Source organism: Symphalangus syndactylus, chromosome 9, assembly GCF_028878055.3.
Source record: "Symphalangus syndactylus isolate Jambi chromosome 9, NHGRI_mSymSyn1-v2.1_pri, whole genome shotgun sequence".
NCBI classification, from domain to species: Eukaryota; Metazoa; Chordata; class Mammalia; order Primates; family Hylobatidae; genus Symphalangus; species Symphalangus syndactylus.
This window is the reverse complement of record NC_072431.2, coordinates 88,499,154-88,517,709: the sequence shown is the minus strand read 5'-3', so window position 1 is coordinate 88,517,709 and position 18,556 is coordinate 88,499,154. Positions and strand designations below refer to the sequence as shown.

General features: G+C 42.0%; 1 protein-coding gene across 1 annotated transcript in view; it reads right to left on the bottom strand.

Annotated features, from left to right (window-relative positions):
• The window catches only part of GLI3 (GLI family zinc finger 3), a 277,220-nt gene that overhangs the window by 50,670 nt on the left and 207,994 nt on the right, over window positions 1–18,556 (bottom strand). The window contains exons 8-10 of the mRNA XM_063609636.1: window positions 14,431–14,644; window positions 13,498–13,611; window positions 11,788–11,928 (exon numbers count right to left, since the gene is read on the bottom strand). Coding sequence (XP_063465706.1) covers window positions 11,788–11,928; window positions 13,498–13,611; window positions 14,431–14,644 — 469 coding nt within the window. The remainder of the gene's footprint in view (window positions 1–11,787; window positions 11,929–13,497; window positions 13,612–14,430; window positions 14,645–18,556) is intronic.

Genomic DNA, 18,556 nt, shown 5'->3' with positions numbered 1-18,556 from the left:
CAAAAGAACTGAAAACAGGTGTTCAAGCATGAACTTGTAAATGAATGTTCACAGTAACACAGTAGCCAGAAAGTAGAAACTCAAATATCCATCAACGGATGCAGGGATAAACAAAGTGTGGTATAGCCATCCAAGAGAATATTATTCAGTCATAAAAAAGAATAAAGCACTGATACCTGTCACAGCATCAATGAACTTTGAAAACATGGTAAGTGCAAAAAAGGCAGAAATCATACAAAAGGTCACATTTTGTATGATTTCATTTATAAGAAATATCCAGAATAAACAAATCCATAGAGACAGAAGGCAGGTTGGTGGTTTTCAGGGGCTGGTGGAGAGGGGGAATGGGAGGTAACCGCTTCATGCATACAGAGCTGCCTTGTGGGGTGATCAAAATGTCCTGGAAGTGGACAGTGTTGGTGGTTACACAACATTGTGACTGTGCTCAATGCCACACTGAATCGCAAACTTCAAAATGGTCAAAATGGTAACTGCTATGTGATACGTATTTTACTGCAACATGTTCACGCTAGCCCAGTGAGTACACTGGCCAGACCCCTGGCCGGGGCCATCATCTCTCCTCTCTTCCTCCCTGACTTCCTGCTGGTCCTCAACGCTCGTACCTCTGAGCAGAAAGGATAAACCTAATGAGCCCAAGTGTCAGCACAACATAAATTACGGTCCGGGGAAAAAAGAAACAACTTGATGCATGGCCAAGGATCTAAGAGAGGAATGTCCACCATTGTTTGTGATTATGGATCACATCACAATCTAATAGCAATTTTTATTTAATCAATAATTTCCATGCTGAACAGACAGCCCTGTTACAGGGAATCGACAAGCAGGTACTGATAGTGACAAGCCTCGTTATTAATCTTTCCTCTGCCAGCTTATCAGCCAAACTACTGTAAAAGGCACCACCAAGATGGATTTTAGAATCCACCTTGCTCCTCTCCCCCCTCCCTTTTCTTCTTCTCTCTCCCGTAACATTTCATGTAATGTAGACACTACGTTTATTTGAGTAACCTGGGGCTTGTGTAGCATAAAAAGGCAGTTCACATTAAGCAATTTCACAAATCAGTAGGACCTAGACCATTGCTCAGGGTTAGCCATTATAGGCTAATAAATCATACTTTCTCTTTGAGTTGTCAATCCCCAGAAAGCTTTGTACAAGTGCTGGCATCTGTAATTCCGTAAAGGCTTTTCATCTTAAAATAAGATGCTCTGGACTGATAAGAAGAATAATCCCCTCTTGATCAAGAAAAAAAAAAATCTGCATTTTACCAATTAAAGCTACAGCCAGAAGCCAAATGGCTCAGTACTGAGATTCCAGTGAAGTTTATCTCTCCTAAACACGAGGAGGAATACAGTGAGGGCTGTGTTTCACTTGCAGCTTGACTGCTTTATCTTGTGGTAGAAACTGCACCAGAGGAACCTGTGCGAACTCTCCCTGCCCCCAGGAAAGGCCACCAGGAAGACCTCCTCTTCATGAACCGGGCTCTCCCGCCTGTCCTAGAGAGCTCCTTGGGACAGGTCACATGTGCTGAAGCACAAGGGAGAGCCTAAAGAAACACCATGTCCGTTTAGGCAGGTGGAGCAGCCGAGATAAGATTGGGCCGGTTATGTTAGAGACATGGTCGAGTGGAGAGAGTCCTGTGAATCTAACAGAAGACAGCTGGTGCAGTTTTGTTTTCCTGATTAGAAAGACATTTTCATTCCTGCCAAACAGACCAGGAACTACATCCCATTCATCTGAATCGCCACTTGGAAATAAAATGTGGTTGACTTACCTGTCTATTTTATTTGTCTAAGCCCACCAGACCTAATGCTTTGAATATTCATTCTCTGTATTTGTCCAAAACAATCCTGCCCTGATTGGAAGAAAAGTGGCCACTGTAGATGTATGGAGCTATTTGCCAGGTGATGCCTGTGTGCCACAGGATTATATAGTCATAACTAGAAAATAAGACACACCTTATTATTTTTCTTTGAGACAGTCTCACTCTGTTGCCCAGGCTGGAGTACAGTGATGCAATCATAGTTCATTGCAGCCACCTCAGCCTCTCAAGTAGCTGGGACTACAGGTATGCCTCACCATGTTCGGCTAAATTATTATTATTATTATTATTTTGTAGAGATGGGGTCTTGCTATGTTGCCCAGGATGGTCTTGAACTCCTGAGTTCAAGTGATCCTCCCACCATGGCCTCCCAAAGTGCTGGGATTATAGGCATGTGCCACTGGCTTGGCCTGGCACACCTTATTTTGCACAAAGCAAAATAATGCCAAAGGAAAGATGATAACAATCACAATAAAAGCTAACTGGCTCTAAAAACTTGACTAGCACTGTAGTAAGTATCTCCCGTAAACTATCAGAGATAATTCTCCCAACAACCCTGATAATCCTCTTTTAAAGAAAGATAGCAGAATCTTAGTACCTTTTGGTAAAGAGTCTGATGCCACACAGGCAAGAGACAGGGGTTCCATGGACATCTCCTGTCAGTGCTCAGCCGGCAGCCCTGAAGCTTCTGACTTCTCTCTGGATATCATGCAGAACATCCACATCAGCTGCTCAGACTGTACTCATAAAACATCTCCAAACTATCCTCCCAAATTTTAAAAAATAATTTCAAATAACTTCCACTGCAGAGTCTCACTTCTGGCCCTACCCCAGTCTACCCTTGCCCTCTTTAATACACTGTACCTGCAACTTCCCAGGTTTTGCAAGGCTCAGCCCCATCTTTCTAAAGCTGATGCTGGCTCAAGCCATTCCTCTCATCAAAAGCATTTAATTCTCCTTACTCCATCTGGAATAAAAGTCAGACTCCTAGTCTAGCCATCACATCTCCCATGACATGGTGCTACTCGGCTCTTTAATCTTACTACCCACTACCCTTCTGCCTTCCGGACATACTTTGGTTCTGCTCTAACTGCATTACTTATCATACCACTCTTCAACCAAAAAGCATAAAACAAATCATTTGTAATTATATTTCTAATTCAAAGAGATGCCAAAAACCTCAGCCTTTTATTATATTAGCTATAATCATAGATAAAATTTTCCCATACTTTCTGTACCCATTAACTTCTTCCTGCTGTCTTCTCCACATAGAATCCCCAATGCCTTTCTGCAGTGGTCTTTCTGTGTTTAAGTCCGCCAGTTTATTCTGTACCATGCTCATATCCAATGTCCATGAGATATATCTTTCATTCCTTCTTCTGTGCCTTCACCTTACTCATTTTCCCGCTGTCCTGCTTGTACATCGATAGTACTCATAACAGCCTGCCCTGTATGCTCCCCTTACCCAAAGGGATAGCCCCCAACCCCAGCACCCTAGATCGGATATGCATGAAGCGTTTTCTTCTAGATACTATGCCTGCAATTTCTGTAGTGGCCACCAGGTGGTGATGATGGATTAACAGCAGATGAGTAAACAGGTAAGATTAACAACAGCCTGCATAGGTGAGCCTGTGCAACTGAATCAATGGTATACTTATGACTATTTTTAAATGTTCATAAAAGTGCACTTAATCTTTCCATTCTTCAATTGAGTAAGTTTATTAGTACTACTTGCTATGGATTCTATTTTTCCTTATGTTTGAATAAAGCTTTTGAGTTTACAAAGTACTTCTGTTATAGGATCTCATTCTATCCTCATAAACAAAAAACAAATTAAAAAACCCAGTGAAGAACCTAGAATGGATATTATTATCTCCACTTTACAGATGAGACATGGAGGACTTACTGCAGGGTGACTTACTTAAATTCAGAAACAGTTTCTGGCAGATGTAGGAATGAAAGACAGATCTCCAACACACTATCTGGTGTTCTTCCCATCCCCCACTCACTGATTAATGCTGGTTTTACTGGTAACTGGGTGGGGTTGGGTGGGGTTGGTTTAAGTTTAAGGCCTTGGCTTATACATACTCTCTTGAGGATATCCCATTTACAGTTCTCTTTTCTTGCAACATTAACTGTTCTAGAGAAAATAAAAATGCCTCCATGGTAGTATTTGGCTAATCCGAGAGAAGCCTAAATATCCCCAAATCTTAAAAAAAAAAAAAAAAGTCCTCGCATTAGAAAACTGCTTTCTGTTCTCGGAGCTCTGTTTTATGTCAAAGCAGGAGCCTGATCTCCAACTCTGCCTGCCATGATCTCAGAATTTGGAGTCTGTGTGACTTCCCTAGGGCTGAAAAAAAAAATAGTGATGGAGTTTCTCCACCAAGAAAAAGGGCTTGGCTGGTTATGGGCCTTACTGAGAACTACTGTGTGCCTAACCTTAGCAAATGTGGTTTTTAAATTAAGTTCTGCCAGTTTACACACACACACACACACACACACATAGGTATATTTAAGTAGCTTCTTATTAGATACATTTTAATGAGATCATCTCTTATTTCTAATCTGAACATTCTAAAGAACACTGAAACAGGAGAAACTTTTTCTTTAATTGCAATTTTTTTTTTTTGTTTTTCTTACGTGTGTTTTTCTTTCTCCACACTATGCGGCAAGAGGAAATATTTAGGGCAGAACTGGGGACAATACTGTCTCCCAGGGACATCTGACAATGTCTGGAAACAGTTTTGGTTGTCATGACAAGGGAGGGAACGCGCAGGACAGCTCCCCACTATAAAGAACTGGCATCTCGTGGGGAGAGGCCTGGGATGCCACTCAACACCCTACAGTGCCCAGGACAACCCCCAACACCAGAGAATGATCTGCCCCTATGTGCTACAGTGGAGAAATCTTGGTTTGGTGTAACCACTGAAGAAAATTTCCAGAAGGATGTCAGGACACATGAACAGGAGAGATGGAATCTCCACACCGTGGAAACGCACAAGGAAGAACCTGCAATGGAAGAAATGAACCCAGAGGCCTCTCCAGTTCTTCTCTCGCAGTGTTTCATGAACTGGGGCCCTATCGACATCTTTTTGCAGTTACTAATTTCATGCTGACATACCAACCCCAACACTGCCTGAATATTAACATAACCCCTGCTTTTATACGTGACATGCATGAACATAGCAGCCTCTAAATATCTTTACATTTTTCTCTCTTATAAGCAGAATCACTAACATTTTATTGACTATAACTTTTTTAGCTAATTCCCTTCCCATTTTATGTGGTAAAAGTCACTATTTTCCTTGGGAGCAGAGCAGGCCGGGAACCCAGGTCCGTCGGCTTTGAAACACATTCACATTGTACTGCCACTGGGTAACGATGGGAAACAAAAGTATTCTTTCAAATCAGGTGCTAATTATTCTCAAATCATCATCATCACCATCACCATCATCATCATCATCATCATTTCATCATTTCATCAGGCCTCAAAAGTTTACCTGCATGATTTACTTTGACCCTAACCATATTTTCCACCTGTTTCCTAGGAGTCTTTTCCAGTATTCCTCTGTACTCCTCCCTCTCTCAGCCCATAGAGTCGCAATACACAATTATGACTTCATTATGTTTCACCTCTTGTTGTTCACTATGCTTTTATATTTCCTTATCTCCACCTCCCAGTTAGACTGTCCAGTCCTTGAGGGTGTAAATCATGTGCCCATCACAAAGCTGGGGCTGTGGGTACCACACGGGCTGTCCCCAGCCCATGTAGCACCTACCAGGGCTCTGCACATCTCATCAAGAGCTGTTGAGCAAATGGCTGATCCACTAATTTTGGCTTGTACTTTTCCTAATAAACAGGAGAATACATTATGCCAGCAACATCTGCTATAGGCAAGTATATTCAAATGAGGTATGCAGCCCAGCCCAAAGTGACCACCATTCCCACTTGTCTGGAGTGGATCCCTACAGAATATTCCACAGCACTAATTATTGGCAGAATCTAGAATCTCACCTAAAGTATCATTGAGAACCAGCTAAAAAGCTTTCAATAGGAAAATGTTCCCCAGATGTCAGAAACGTTACTTGGAGGAAGATTTTGATGAAATATTTCAGGGAGTATACAACGGATGAATGAATTAAGAAAGTAACTAATACATGGCTGCCTCCTAAACTCCACCTGGGGGCAGTCACCCATAACTGTTCACAGCCCCCTGCCACTCCCAGCCCACCCCAAATTCCCTCCCAGGCTGAAAGGGGAGGGGGACTCTGCACAGCACTCCCAGTGGCTGCCAGCCAGCAAGCTGGCACTTGAGGGAGAATCTGTTTGCCATCCCTGTCCTAAGGACTATCCAATTCAAACTTTTTGCTTTCTTTGACTAAAACCAAGGTTGAACAAGGCAAGATGTCTTAGCCAGATCTTATTCAGCAGAAACACATTGCGGAAGAAAAAGGAAGTCTCTTGGCTTCAGTCTAGCGTATATCCCAGTTTAGCAACAATTAATATAAAATAAGCCACAGAAACCAACAGTGCCACCGCATTCTCCTCCCCCACTCAAACCAGTGAAACACACACATAAAACAACGAGAGACGGAGTGACCTCTTCAAGACCCTCTGTCTGTTTCTCATTAGACCTACTGCATGTGATCTCTGCTTGGCCTTGGACGTTGGGGACAGCGTTTATTTTCACGGCTGTTTCACAGTATGATAAGTGAGAAAATAACGTTCTAAGGGGTCAAATGGTTCTAAGGAGGTCATCCCAAGAGTCAGGGCAGAGATGGGGCTGCCACTCAGAATCCCAGCTGGCTCTGAGGGGCTCTGGCTGGTGGACCACACAGCCCTCACACACCCTCGCACTCGATCTGATCTCCTGAGTGTCTCTTTATGGGAACAATTTCTGCAGGTGCAATTTAGTCAGCAACTTTAAAGAGAACGTGATCCTTAAGGCAAAATTGTCAAAAGATGGCTTTGAAGTTTGTAGTTCTTAGTCTATATTTTATATGCCGTGTTTCCAAATAATTAGAGTAACCGAATTAACTAGCAACTCCATGTAGGGAAAATAAGATCAAAATCTCCACTCATTCGTTTTATGTGCACACAAAACTAATTTCTGCCTCATATCTGAGACCCCTATCACATCTTAAACTCAATTTTCTCTTAGGTAAGGATAGACAATGCAACTTTAGCAAAGGGATCAAAATTATATGGGAAACATTTAAAATGCAAATTTAGGATCACGGTATTAATGTGAAAAGAATGTCTTAACATCCTAACTCTTCCTTGCGTTTCTACAGACACATCAATTCTTCACAAATTAGATGTGCTTTCTTTATATCTAAATCTCTATATTAAAAAGAAAGCCCCTCATTTTCATGCTGCTGATGTATAGAATTTGTTTCCAAATGGCAGCAAAGGTGATTATGGCTGTATTCTTCTGATAAAGGAAACTTCAGCATGCTTTTAGAGATCAAAATTCGCAGCATATGAAAGCATTTTAAAATCCAAGTAGGTGGTTAATCACTCTACAAAAAGGTGAATTTTTGACACTATGCTTCAAGGAGACAAATGGAGGATTACAGAGACTTAAATGCCACCCAATTGAAGCTGGGTGCTAACAGAAATACCTCTCACGTTCTCTGCGGTTCTGCCCCACAGGTAGAAGACAACATCCCCCAGTGTGATTGCCAAGGGCCCTGCAGGGTCATGCTGCTGGGGATTGGGCTGGGGAATAAAAATTTTAAAATCATTTGACTTTTTAAAGACCCTTGCGGGGAGAATATTATGTGTGTTATTTCTTACACAGAAATAGGGGGTTTTGAGGGTGAAGAGTTGCAGAGTTACAGCAAACAGGTGGACATGAAGTATGGTGATGATACTATTATTCTTTCGATCTCAGCACTGATGTTTTCAAGCATAACCAGCCACTCAGCAGTAATGACTCCACACTGAGATGGAAGTTCTTTATGTTTATTCCTTTTCCTCCTCTTAGAAAGCCTCTCAAAACATAGGTGGTATATACAATGTCATGCATAACCAAAGTGTGCAGGTTTCAGAGAACCTGAGACTAACGTGTGCTGCAGGCTGTGCATATTTCTGACACCTCAAACATCAAATAGCCAAAGATGGAACTTACTTCTAGGACAAAATTAAAACAAGAGGGAAATGGATCTCTGTAGACAGAAAGCATCCTTCCTCCTTGGAAGAAGTTGAGCTAAGCTGTTTTACATAATAAACACAAGCTAAACCAAATACCATCAGCACAAACCAAATAGCATAAACAGAAAGCCAAACCAAAAAACACTTTGAGAATGGTTACACTGCAACTCTCAGAAACACATTTGAAGTTATGATTCACGTCTTTTATAATATAATGCTCAACAAGAAAAAGGTCTGGTTAATTTAAAATTGAAGAAAAATATGGACTTTCAACTCATTTTGAGATGTTAGAATGTGTGCCTTTCAAATGGCGAAAGAAAATATTTGCATCTTGGCAAATCAATAATAAATTCAGTCTTCAATGTACTTGGAATTAATTTTCGTTCTATATACTCCTCTTGCTTTTTTGTTTCCTTCAATTTTAACTGACACCAAGAAAGGGATGAAGTACAAGAACAAAGCTAACAAAAATACACACCTATCTTCTTAGCTTCTGGTCATAAAAGCAAATTTATGACAAATTTAATACTGGCTTGAGAGTAACTAAGCCCAATTGTAATTATCTTGCTGGAAAGATAAATTAATTAAACATCCCTGTGATAAAGACCCAGCAGTAAACCTAGAATAAACACATAATTGGTGAAGGAGAGGGGCTTGAAATAAAGGAGAAGAGAAGGGAAAGGCTAATATTTAGCCCATCTGTTCAGATAGTAATGGACGAGGTAATCTTTTCAAGAGTACATGGAGTGCATTACAGTGGAAATGAGACTACCTGGCGGGCAAAGTCAGCCGAGTTTCTAATTCTCTTCTTCAACTTTGTGATTTGCTAATGTGAAACACATGTCTCCCTTTTGCACCAAGTTCAAATAACTCCGGAATTCCAACTGTGCAGCTCAACGACTGAACCAGAACAAGGGGAGAACTTGTCAGGATTTAAGAGCTTTCAGCAAAGCCCTTCAATTGCAGCCAGCACCCTATTCCCCGGAAGGATATCAATTATAGATAGTGACTTGCTTTAGCAGGCAGTCGGGACTGTCAGACACTAGATAGACAACCATGAAGAATCATGAATCTTTCTATTAACTGTAAGAGGGGGAAAAAGAATGGGTCACGGCTATAAATAAGGCAGAGCATCAGAATGGTTTAACACCTTGCCTCTTGGTTGTATGTGGCATGAAAATTCAACTAATTCACAAAATGTCCTCTCTCCAAGGAAAGTCACAGGAATGGAAACTGTTAATGCTTTCCTCTGTAAAAAAGTAGTTTTTGCAACTGGTATTTATTCTACCACCAAAGTAATTAGGTGGACTTGAAGTAGCTATTCCTTCAATCAACATAATACAAAGCACCTGCCTATTCTATAACAGGCCACCACTACTGCTGCCAGATATACTCATGAGTAAGAAAGTACACACATGGCATGCAATGTAGAATCAATTTAAACATGCAAACTAGGGGTTCCTGCACCTCAGACAGTAAGTAAAAAGGTGGAAAATAAGTGATATAAACTAGTATTCTTATTTATGTTGTTGTAAATTATAATTCTTAATTTATTTAAGTTTATTTATTCACATAATTTGTCTCAGACTAAAATTAATATCGTAAAGGTAATATATTGGATTTTCTTCTAATCCTGACATGAATTTCTTCTGGTTAATCTGAAATTAAAATAGTCCACTGTATACGTGTGCATTCATATTTTTTAAAGATCGTTTTGATAAAACAGACAATATGGTAGTCAGTTAGTTGGTAGTTTTAAGCAGCCTTCCTTTAAAACTACTCAGATCTCTCTATTAAAACATCATTGAGATTATGGCCACTGAAATTAAATTCAAATACCTGCAATTTCATCATCTTTTAAAAGCTTTCACATTACCGTATTTAGGCTGTGAAAGGGTTAAGCTACTACCGCACTCCAAAAAATATTACTTCAAACCCTGCCTCTTATGAGGAGCACAATTCATTTTAAATATAGACTTAGAATAAGCTCTTATTTCATTCCTGATTTGGTAATGACTGAACCAGTATCCAACATTCTTTGCAAACTACAATGACTTAGCCTCCAAAACAGCACCATGAGACTTCAGGATATTTTAAAAAGCAAGACACCCTGCCAACAGCTCTTCTATGATGGCAGCTTTTACACAAACAATTCTCTTCATGTTTGTTGGTCATTCATTATATCACTAAGGATACACATGGCATATGCTACTCTTTGGGAGTATTCCCCCATACTAAAACAAAAATTCCAAACTTTTCTCCCCTTTGGTATTCCAGTGTCTTTGTGATTTCCATTAAAACAGTCAGCAAGAATAAATGGCCATTAAGTCAGGCTTGGCTTAAAAATAACACTTGCATTAAATTAAAGAGAAAGAATTGAATTTAGTTCATGGAAAAATTCTGGAAATATACCTTAATTAAAAACATTTGACTTTTTTTTTCTGTGCTCAGAAATCTACAATTCCTCCCATACAATCACCAGGAGACATAATTTAAAAAGAAATGGAGGGGAGGGACCCTGGCGATGTCATGTAAAATCCTCAAAACCTTCTGTATAGAACAGAGCTCAAAATCTGGCAACCTGTGTGCTTAACACTATAGTGTAACTGTAATCCGTGGAATACATTACATGGGATGCGCCGAGTTGCAGGAGATACACATTAAAAGCTCACACCGCCTATGAAACGTGTGGGATGTAAGAGGGACTTCATAATTTTAGTGTTTAATCTAAATGGAGGAGGGTTATCAAGAAACATGAATTGCCTAAAAATACAGTTACTGTAAAAAAAAGAATGGATCATGAAAGAGAAAGTGGAGAGAGAAAGAGAAAGAGAGAGCAGGAGGAGCAGAATCGCAACAAACGCTACTTTGTCCAATTTTCATCATATTAAAAGTTTAACTGCCACACTTAATGCCTCAACAAGACCCTGTGCTTCTGCCAGGAGTTGTAGCACCTGAGTCTTTTTATATTCGATCATCTAAATGCCCTTCCACGTCAGCCGCTCCTGGTCCCATTTGCCAGGGAAAACTCCACTGACCTTCAAGAAAGTGCCAAGAACAGTGAAGCACTGGGAAGGGAGTATCACAAATCAGGCATGGGGTGGGGAGAAGGCTTTGTGCACACTGCATTTTTTGAAATGATATGCAGGAGAGTGTGTAAAAATTCCTGAACCTGGTGAAGAGGAGGTGTGGTTCTCAATCTGACCATGCTGTAGTTTCCAAAACATCCATCACTAAATACATTTAAAAACACATATAACTTTTTCCATGAAACTACTAACCCCACAAGGTCTGGCCTCCAACCAAGAAATTATGCTACCTAGCTCATATAGAGTACTAACTGTGGCTTAAAAGAATGGGAGCTTCCTTAGGCTTTGAGAGTTTGGGAGAGGAAAAAAGAAATCCCCCATCTCCACATTTTTTTCATTGTTACCGGGTCTTGGAAGGGGAATCAAACTTGGTTAAAAGGTTAATCATAATTCATGTCCAGCTTACTATTACTCAATAACCATCAAAGTCGCTAACTCAAAATAGTGTTTTCTGGCTTACAGGATCAGAGTCATTACACTCTCTATTGAAGACTTTATTGAATTTTACACTCAGCTTTAGCTGACTGAACAGGTCAAGCACCGTGGCTCCGAGTTTTCTTTATTCTCAGAAAGTCATAAAGCCCTCTCCAGTTCGCAATACGGCTCGCTAAGAAACTTGACTCAGCTCAGGGTCAGAGAGGCCCACCTCCCTGGAAAGGGTCACAGAGCTGTAAAGCCCTGTTCCTGAATACCATCCACTTACATGCACAAGCTGCTCTTGGGTGTCGAACTCCCTGGCGCAGCCTTCCCAGTGGCAGTTTGTCTCATAGATGACTTCAGGCTCCTGTTTGCTTTCATCTTTGTCCCCTTCCTCCTTGACAAGGGTTGTTCCTTCGGGCTGTTCCTGAAAGAAGAGGGTTGGGGGCAGGGAACACAGAAGGGGTAAGAATCAGACACAATGGGAGGGAAGACAAGAAGAGAAAGTAAAAACCCAAATTAGATTTGGGTCTAGGGTTTTGTGAATTGAAGAAGTCAAACAATAAAATCATTTCTATGCATATTTTCAGATTTACCAAATACACTCTGAGAGTTTTAAACGTCTGATTCAAGGCAACAGCCTGTCAAAATGATGAATTAAAAGTTGAGGCCAAACTTTGCTGCCCTGATTACAAAGCTGAAAATAAACCCAAATGTCTTCTAAAAAAAAAAACCCAAAACAAAACCAAAAACAAACAAACAAAAAACAAAACAAAGCTCGTAAGAGAATAAATCAAAACAGGTCTTTACCCAAAAGCTTGGTACTTCTATTTTGTTTAGTTGTTTTAATTATTTTCGGTCTGCTAATTTGTTTATTCTTATATTTTGTAATCTAGGAAAATGGTTTACTAGTACTTCTAATTCTGTTTTCCCTTTGTTGGAGACTGTGTGAGACACTTTTGTGGAGTTTATAGGGATAATGCCCTCCTGATTCCACCTCTGATCTCTAAGGATATGCTCACTACCCAGGGCCCAGGGGCCACAGCATCAAAGCTCAGGGGCACAGTCCTTCCGAAACCCCTGCGGCAGCTTCACAGCAATGCAAATACGAGTCATTTTGAGAATTCATCTTGTGTAGATTCAGGTCCCAATCCGGGGCTAGATGATAAAAACCGCATGCAGGCATTGAAGTGTAACCAGCAAGGTTGTTGCTGTCTGGCAATATGCAAGAGGAAAGATCCATTTCAGAGCCCGTGACACCAATTTACTCCAGCCTCCACGTTCTTGCTGAAAAGGAAATTTGGGCAAGTAGTCTGAGGTTTGGGCTGAAGCAGCCGGATGACAGCAAGGTCCAGATTCTGTGGACATCTGGAGAGATTGGACAAGAGTCCAAACTGAGGCCCAGAGAATTTAAGTGACTAGAGGTGGAGTCTGGATTGAAATCCTACACTCTTCCTTTCAGAATTTTAGGCTGAGTGCCAGAATCTAACTAGCCTTAGGTTAGTTGTGTTTTCATCCCTTCTGGTTCGCCAGGCTCTCCTAGAAAGTGGGAAGTAGCAAAATAAGAAAAAATGATAGAGGACCCATCAGTAGATCTGCCACAGCTCAAGCTTGGGTCCAGGAGCTCAATAATTCAGGCCCAAAATCACAGATGAGGACTGAGGCCTGGTCTCACCTGTGGCCGGCAACAAATTAATGCAACCATTTCCTCTACGAACTACAGTTGCCTATACTCCCAAGCTGCCTAAACTATCAAGAAGGTATACCCCGCATGGCTTCCTGCACTGTCTGTGTTTGCTTCTGAGCTAGAAAAACGATTTAGTCACTCCATATCTAGCCTTTTGCACAACATGTAGAGTATGGCCAAGGTCAACAATGCAGTGGACAGGGAACTGCCGTGAAACAGACACCAGGTCTGGGGAGGAAGGGGGAGCTGACCCAAAGACACCAGTCTTGGGAGGAGTGGGCGCTGGCCTGTGTGGCCTGAGTGTCCTACCTGCTGCCCCCGAGCCCCTGGGCTGGGGAGGTCTTCATCGGGTTTGATCTTGGACCTCTTGTTGTGCATCGGGTCACCAGTGCTGCTCACTGCAGACTCACTCGTGGGCTTGTTCTGCTGGTCACATTTGCAGAGCCAGAGACAAAAAGATTTTCATCAACAAGGAGCAGTACCATAATTAAAACCTTGCAACTCAGGACAAGCGGTCTTATTTGGCTATAAAGCAACGACTCTGATAATTCTCCAATCCCAGGGTAAGTAGAGTTCAGATAGTATGTTCAAAGCTAGAAAATACGTTCATGCAGCAGCTCTTCATTTTTAACTTGTGAGTATAAACTCCCTATGGCTTTTTAAAGCTAGAAGAATGGAGCTGAGGCCTTAGGCTTTAACAAGCTCCAACAGGGTATTTCAAAAGAACAAAGTTGTGAGGAGGGTAGAAGACCAACACATTCCGTTTGTGAAGTTCTTTAATTAGAGCATCCAGATTCTTCTCCAAACAATATCAAAGTGGCAACAGTTAACGAGGGCAAAGCACAGTTTTAGCCTTACTCTAAAGTACCACCTGGTGGTAAGTCGCAACTGTGGTTCTAGCAGAGGGAGTGAACAGTGACCAAATGACAGCAACGTATCCACACGCTGCATTGACATGGGATGCAGGTTACAGATGGCACCAGGTCACAGTGAAGCCTTATCAAGCAGCCTGCTGCTATGCCCATGGGAAAATGACTCTGGGGGAAAAAACTGTTTGATGAGAAGCACTTACACCACACGTCCACCAAAACTGAAGACTAGACCTCAGCATTAAGAAGACAGGATGCTAGTATGGAGGCTGTGAGAACACAGAGGTGCTGTGTTGATTAACGGCTGACATGGTGGCCTGCCCCCACCCTCGGCTGACCAGCACGGCCGGGTGCATTGACCTGTCCCTCTCACCTGTGAGGACTCAGAAGGGCCGGAGCTGACCTGGACGGGGTTCAGAACCGTAGGGATCCCTGGAATAGGCCTCTGTGTTGGAAAAGTTGGGGCAGGGTGGATGAGTGGAGGGCTGTGTCCAAAGGCTGAACCTAAGCTCTGCTGTCGGCTTAGGATCTGCTGATGCATGTGGAGAGAGACGGGCGCAGAAGAGTAGGTGAAGCTCAAGGCAGGGCTGCGCAGGGGAGATAAAAAAAAAGACGATCATCACTTAAACGCAGAGCTCAGACAAATACACAAGATCTGCAGCTTTCTATCTATAATTTTACCATCCCAAATCAAATTTGTTTAAATGAGAAGGTAGGATTATTGCCAAGCATCTTGAAAACTTCTTAAGGGAAAGATGAACACTGAGATGAGACACGCATGTGCGTGCACACATACACGCAGACCTGAAACAAGATTCTGCAAAAATGGAAATAAAAGGCATCAGCTCAATAATAACTATTTATTGCAATAACAAACTTTATATAAAAAACAGAATGGGTGACTACATGCTTTATAGGACTTTTATTGGCCCTTAGTTCCGTATGTTCCTGTGCATGGAGCAATTCCTTTAATCTTAGCTCACACCGCACGCTTTCATATGTCTCCAGATCTTATTACAAGAGGAAAGAAAATCAATTGGTTAAATGTGTTTTGAACACCATGCTTGTCATATCACTCATTTGTTTGTAAAGATGGAAAGCTTGGTTCATCCAGAATGCCACCTAAAGAATTTCCATCAGTGCCGTCTGGTTACAGAAGCTGATGGATTAACCTCTCCCCGCTGAAATCAGTGATCAATGGGCTTCGATGGAGGAATATTCCAGTGGGAGAGCACTGCTCCCTCTTCTAGCTAAACAGCATTTAATGTCTATTAAAGCCCATTATGCATGCTAATGCCTGTCACCACTTTATTATGCCACACTATTTCTCAGGCTACAGTAAGTCCTGAGGAAGCAGTGATATTACCTAAAGATTTCTCGACTAGCAGGCAATGCCAAATCATTCTTTGTGCCAGCGTGGTTTTGGAATCAAATCCTCTTAAAAGAATGGAGTGTTCTTAAGGAATTTGCCAATGGCTTAAAAATGCATGAAAGACTAATAATTGCATTCATGGAAATTTCTTTTTAAAAAAATAATCAGTGAAAAAAATATTTATATATATATGTATGTATTTCTCCCTGTCCTGCTGTGTAATACCCAGAAAGAATCAGAGTTTCTTGTAATGTCAAAGTTAGAACTCATGCAAATTTCCAATCTGGTGGGTTAATTACTATGGCTGTTAAGCGCATTAACGGAGAATAAAATAATTACAATAGCAAAATTCAAACCATTTCAACAACTTTAAGTAATAATTCCAAAGATATACTCTGTTCATTAATGTGACTCTACATTTTGCCTATTTGACTACAATCCATAACAGGCAGCTTCAATGGGATTACATTACTATTATTCCTACAAAGAACCTTACATTACAATAGCTTGCCCATTTAAGACTGAATATCATTAAGAATACCCTAGGAAAATTTCACCAGGCTTTGAGGAACTCTCCTTTCATTCTACATTGTATTTCTTTAATAAAGGAAAGCAGAAACATGGTGAAAACAGTCATTGTTCACAGTAAGTTAGGGAGAAATCAGTAATAATATTCCGTTTCTGCGGCGTTATAGTTGCTGCCAGTGTTTCCAAAAGCAAGCATGAATGATTATGGCAAGACTTAGCTAAGGTAGCTGTGTGGATGATTGATAGGGCATTAATCAAAAGATGCATATCTGCCTCAGAATTTGTTCACAAGCTTTCTTCTAATAGCTGATTTCATGTTCACTGAGCTCTATGCCAGTTTGTCCAATTTATTTTTCAGTGTACAAGCCATTCATCAAAAAACACAATGATTTAACAGCCCCCCTTCCTTTGGGTGAATGAGTATTACTAAGTGTAACTACGTTATTCTATTCATTAAATAAACAAAAACCAAAATAACCCACTTCACATATAATTACCATGGCACACAGACTTTGCATGTATCTCCAAACACCTTTCCAGGGTTCTAGAAGCCTAGACTATCTGGCAGAGTTGGGAGAGGGTCCCTGAAGGTCATTTACACTTCTAATTCTGGGAGACACGACATTTGGGGGTTTAAAAAATCAGTACTTAATTAAAAATAGAGACCATTCAAAAAACATTTCACAAAGCAAAATATGCCCTTGATTTTATACATAAGCAACTCAAAAGCATTCACAGACAGATAAGGGAAGTGCATTTTAAAAACGATGTAGGAGGCCAGGAGCAGTGGCTCACGCCTGTAATCCCAGCACCTTGGGAGGTCGAGGCGGGTGGGTAACCTGAGGTCAGGAGTTCGAGACAAGCCTGACCAACACGGCGAAACCTCGTCTCTACTAAAAATACAAAAATTAGCCGGGCGTGATGGCATGCACCTGTAATCCCAGCTGCTCAGGAGTCTGAGGCAGGAGAATCACTTGAACTGGGGAGGCGGAGGTTGCGGTGAGCCAAGATCGCACCACTGCACTCCAGCCTGGATGACAGAGTGAGACTCTGTCTCAAAAAAAAAAATAATAATAATAATAATAATAAATAAAAATAAAAAAATAAAAAGATGTAGGAGGTGTCCTTACAAAAGATAAGGCTCAGCATTCCCACCGCAGTTTCCTAGGTCTACAACCCTCCTTGCCCTCGGGGAGCAGGGGTAGGGGTTCTGAAAGCTCTTGACATACTTTGGCCATATCCCCATTCCGGGCCCCAATCTTTTTGCTGGTAGAACCAGGTGATGAGAATAAATGTTCTCTAAAATCCACATCAACAATTAGACTGCAAGGGCTATGAGGGAACACACAGTGGACGGTGATCCTGAGCCTTCAGGGCTTATTCATAAGAAGCCAGCAACAGAAACACTCCTCCTCGTGCACAGACCTGGGCCAGGGCAGGGTATGGGACAGCTTGTCTGAACCCAGAACGGCTGGCCCTCAGCCTTCTGCTGCCGCTCCTGCCAGGGACTGTGCCCCAAGAGGGCTGCTTCACTCCAGATGACAAAGTCAACTTAGAATTTGATGACAAAAGTAGAAAGTTCTCAGCTCTGACACGGTATCACTTAACAGATTTGGGAGTCAAGCCTCCTCTGCTCTCAGAACACTGCCATTAGAGTGCTGGGGCTGAGGACAGGCGATGACTGGGCACGGCACATGGATGTGGAGAGTCGCAGACAAAATGCCCATGAGAAAGGATGCCTCCCACGCACACCTTTAACTCTCTTGGGCAAGATCAAGATATGAAAAGATTCTCCTGAGGTTTTCCCACTGGCAGGACAAGAAAACCTGAGCCACCACAGCCTCATCCTTTAAATCAAAGTGGGGAGGGCCATGGAGGAGGGGAGTCCTGCATCCTTTTGCCTCCTGTCACAGCATGAGCCCCTCTGCATCTTCAACACTCACAGTGCCCCCTGCCTGGAACCCTGGGCTTCCAGAGCTCAGAATGGCCACTTCCTTTTTTACATTCAGGTTCCAGCTTAAATGTCACCGCTTCAGAGGGGCCTTCTTAGACTCACGCCCCATCAAAATGAGCGCCCTCTGCACCTCCTTGCCCCATCAATTTTCTACTGCATGACAATTCTATTCTCATGGCAGCATGCAGTACTCTCTAAAACTCTTTCTTTCTCTCCATCTAGGAGGCAAAGTCCAGCTGGACCAGGCAGTGTGCCTGGCAGAGCAGACACACAGTACTGAGTCAACAAGTGACTGAATCTATTCTTCAGTGTCTATTAGTTCCCTGTTGCTGCTGCAACAAATAGCCCAAACTGAGTGGCTTAAAACAACAGACACTGTTTATTACCTTACAGTTCTGGAAGTCAGAAGTCTGCAATAGGCCAGCGGGGCTGCATTATTCTAGACGGTCTAGGCTCCCCGCCTGTTCTGTTTCCCGGAGGCTGCCCACATTCCTCAGCTCAGGGTTCCACATCCCTCATGCCTCCTCCTCCTCCTCCTCCTCCTCCTCCTCCTCCTCCGACCCTAACTTGCCTCTCCTGCCTCCCTCTCACAAGGGCTCCTGTGATTACATCACTGCCACCTGAACAATCGAGGATCATCTTCTC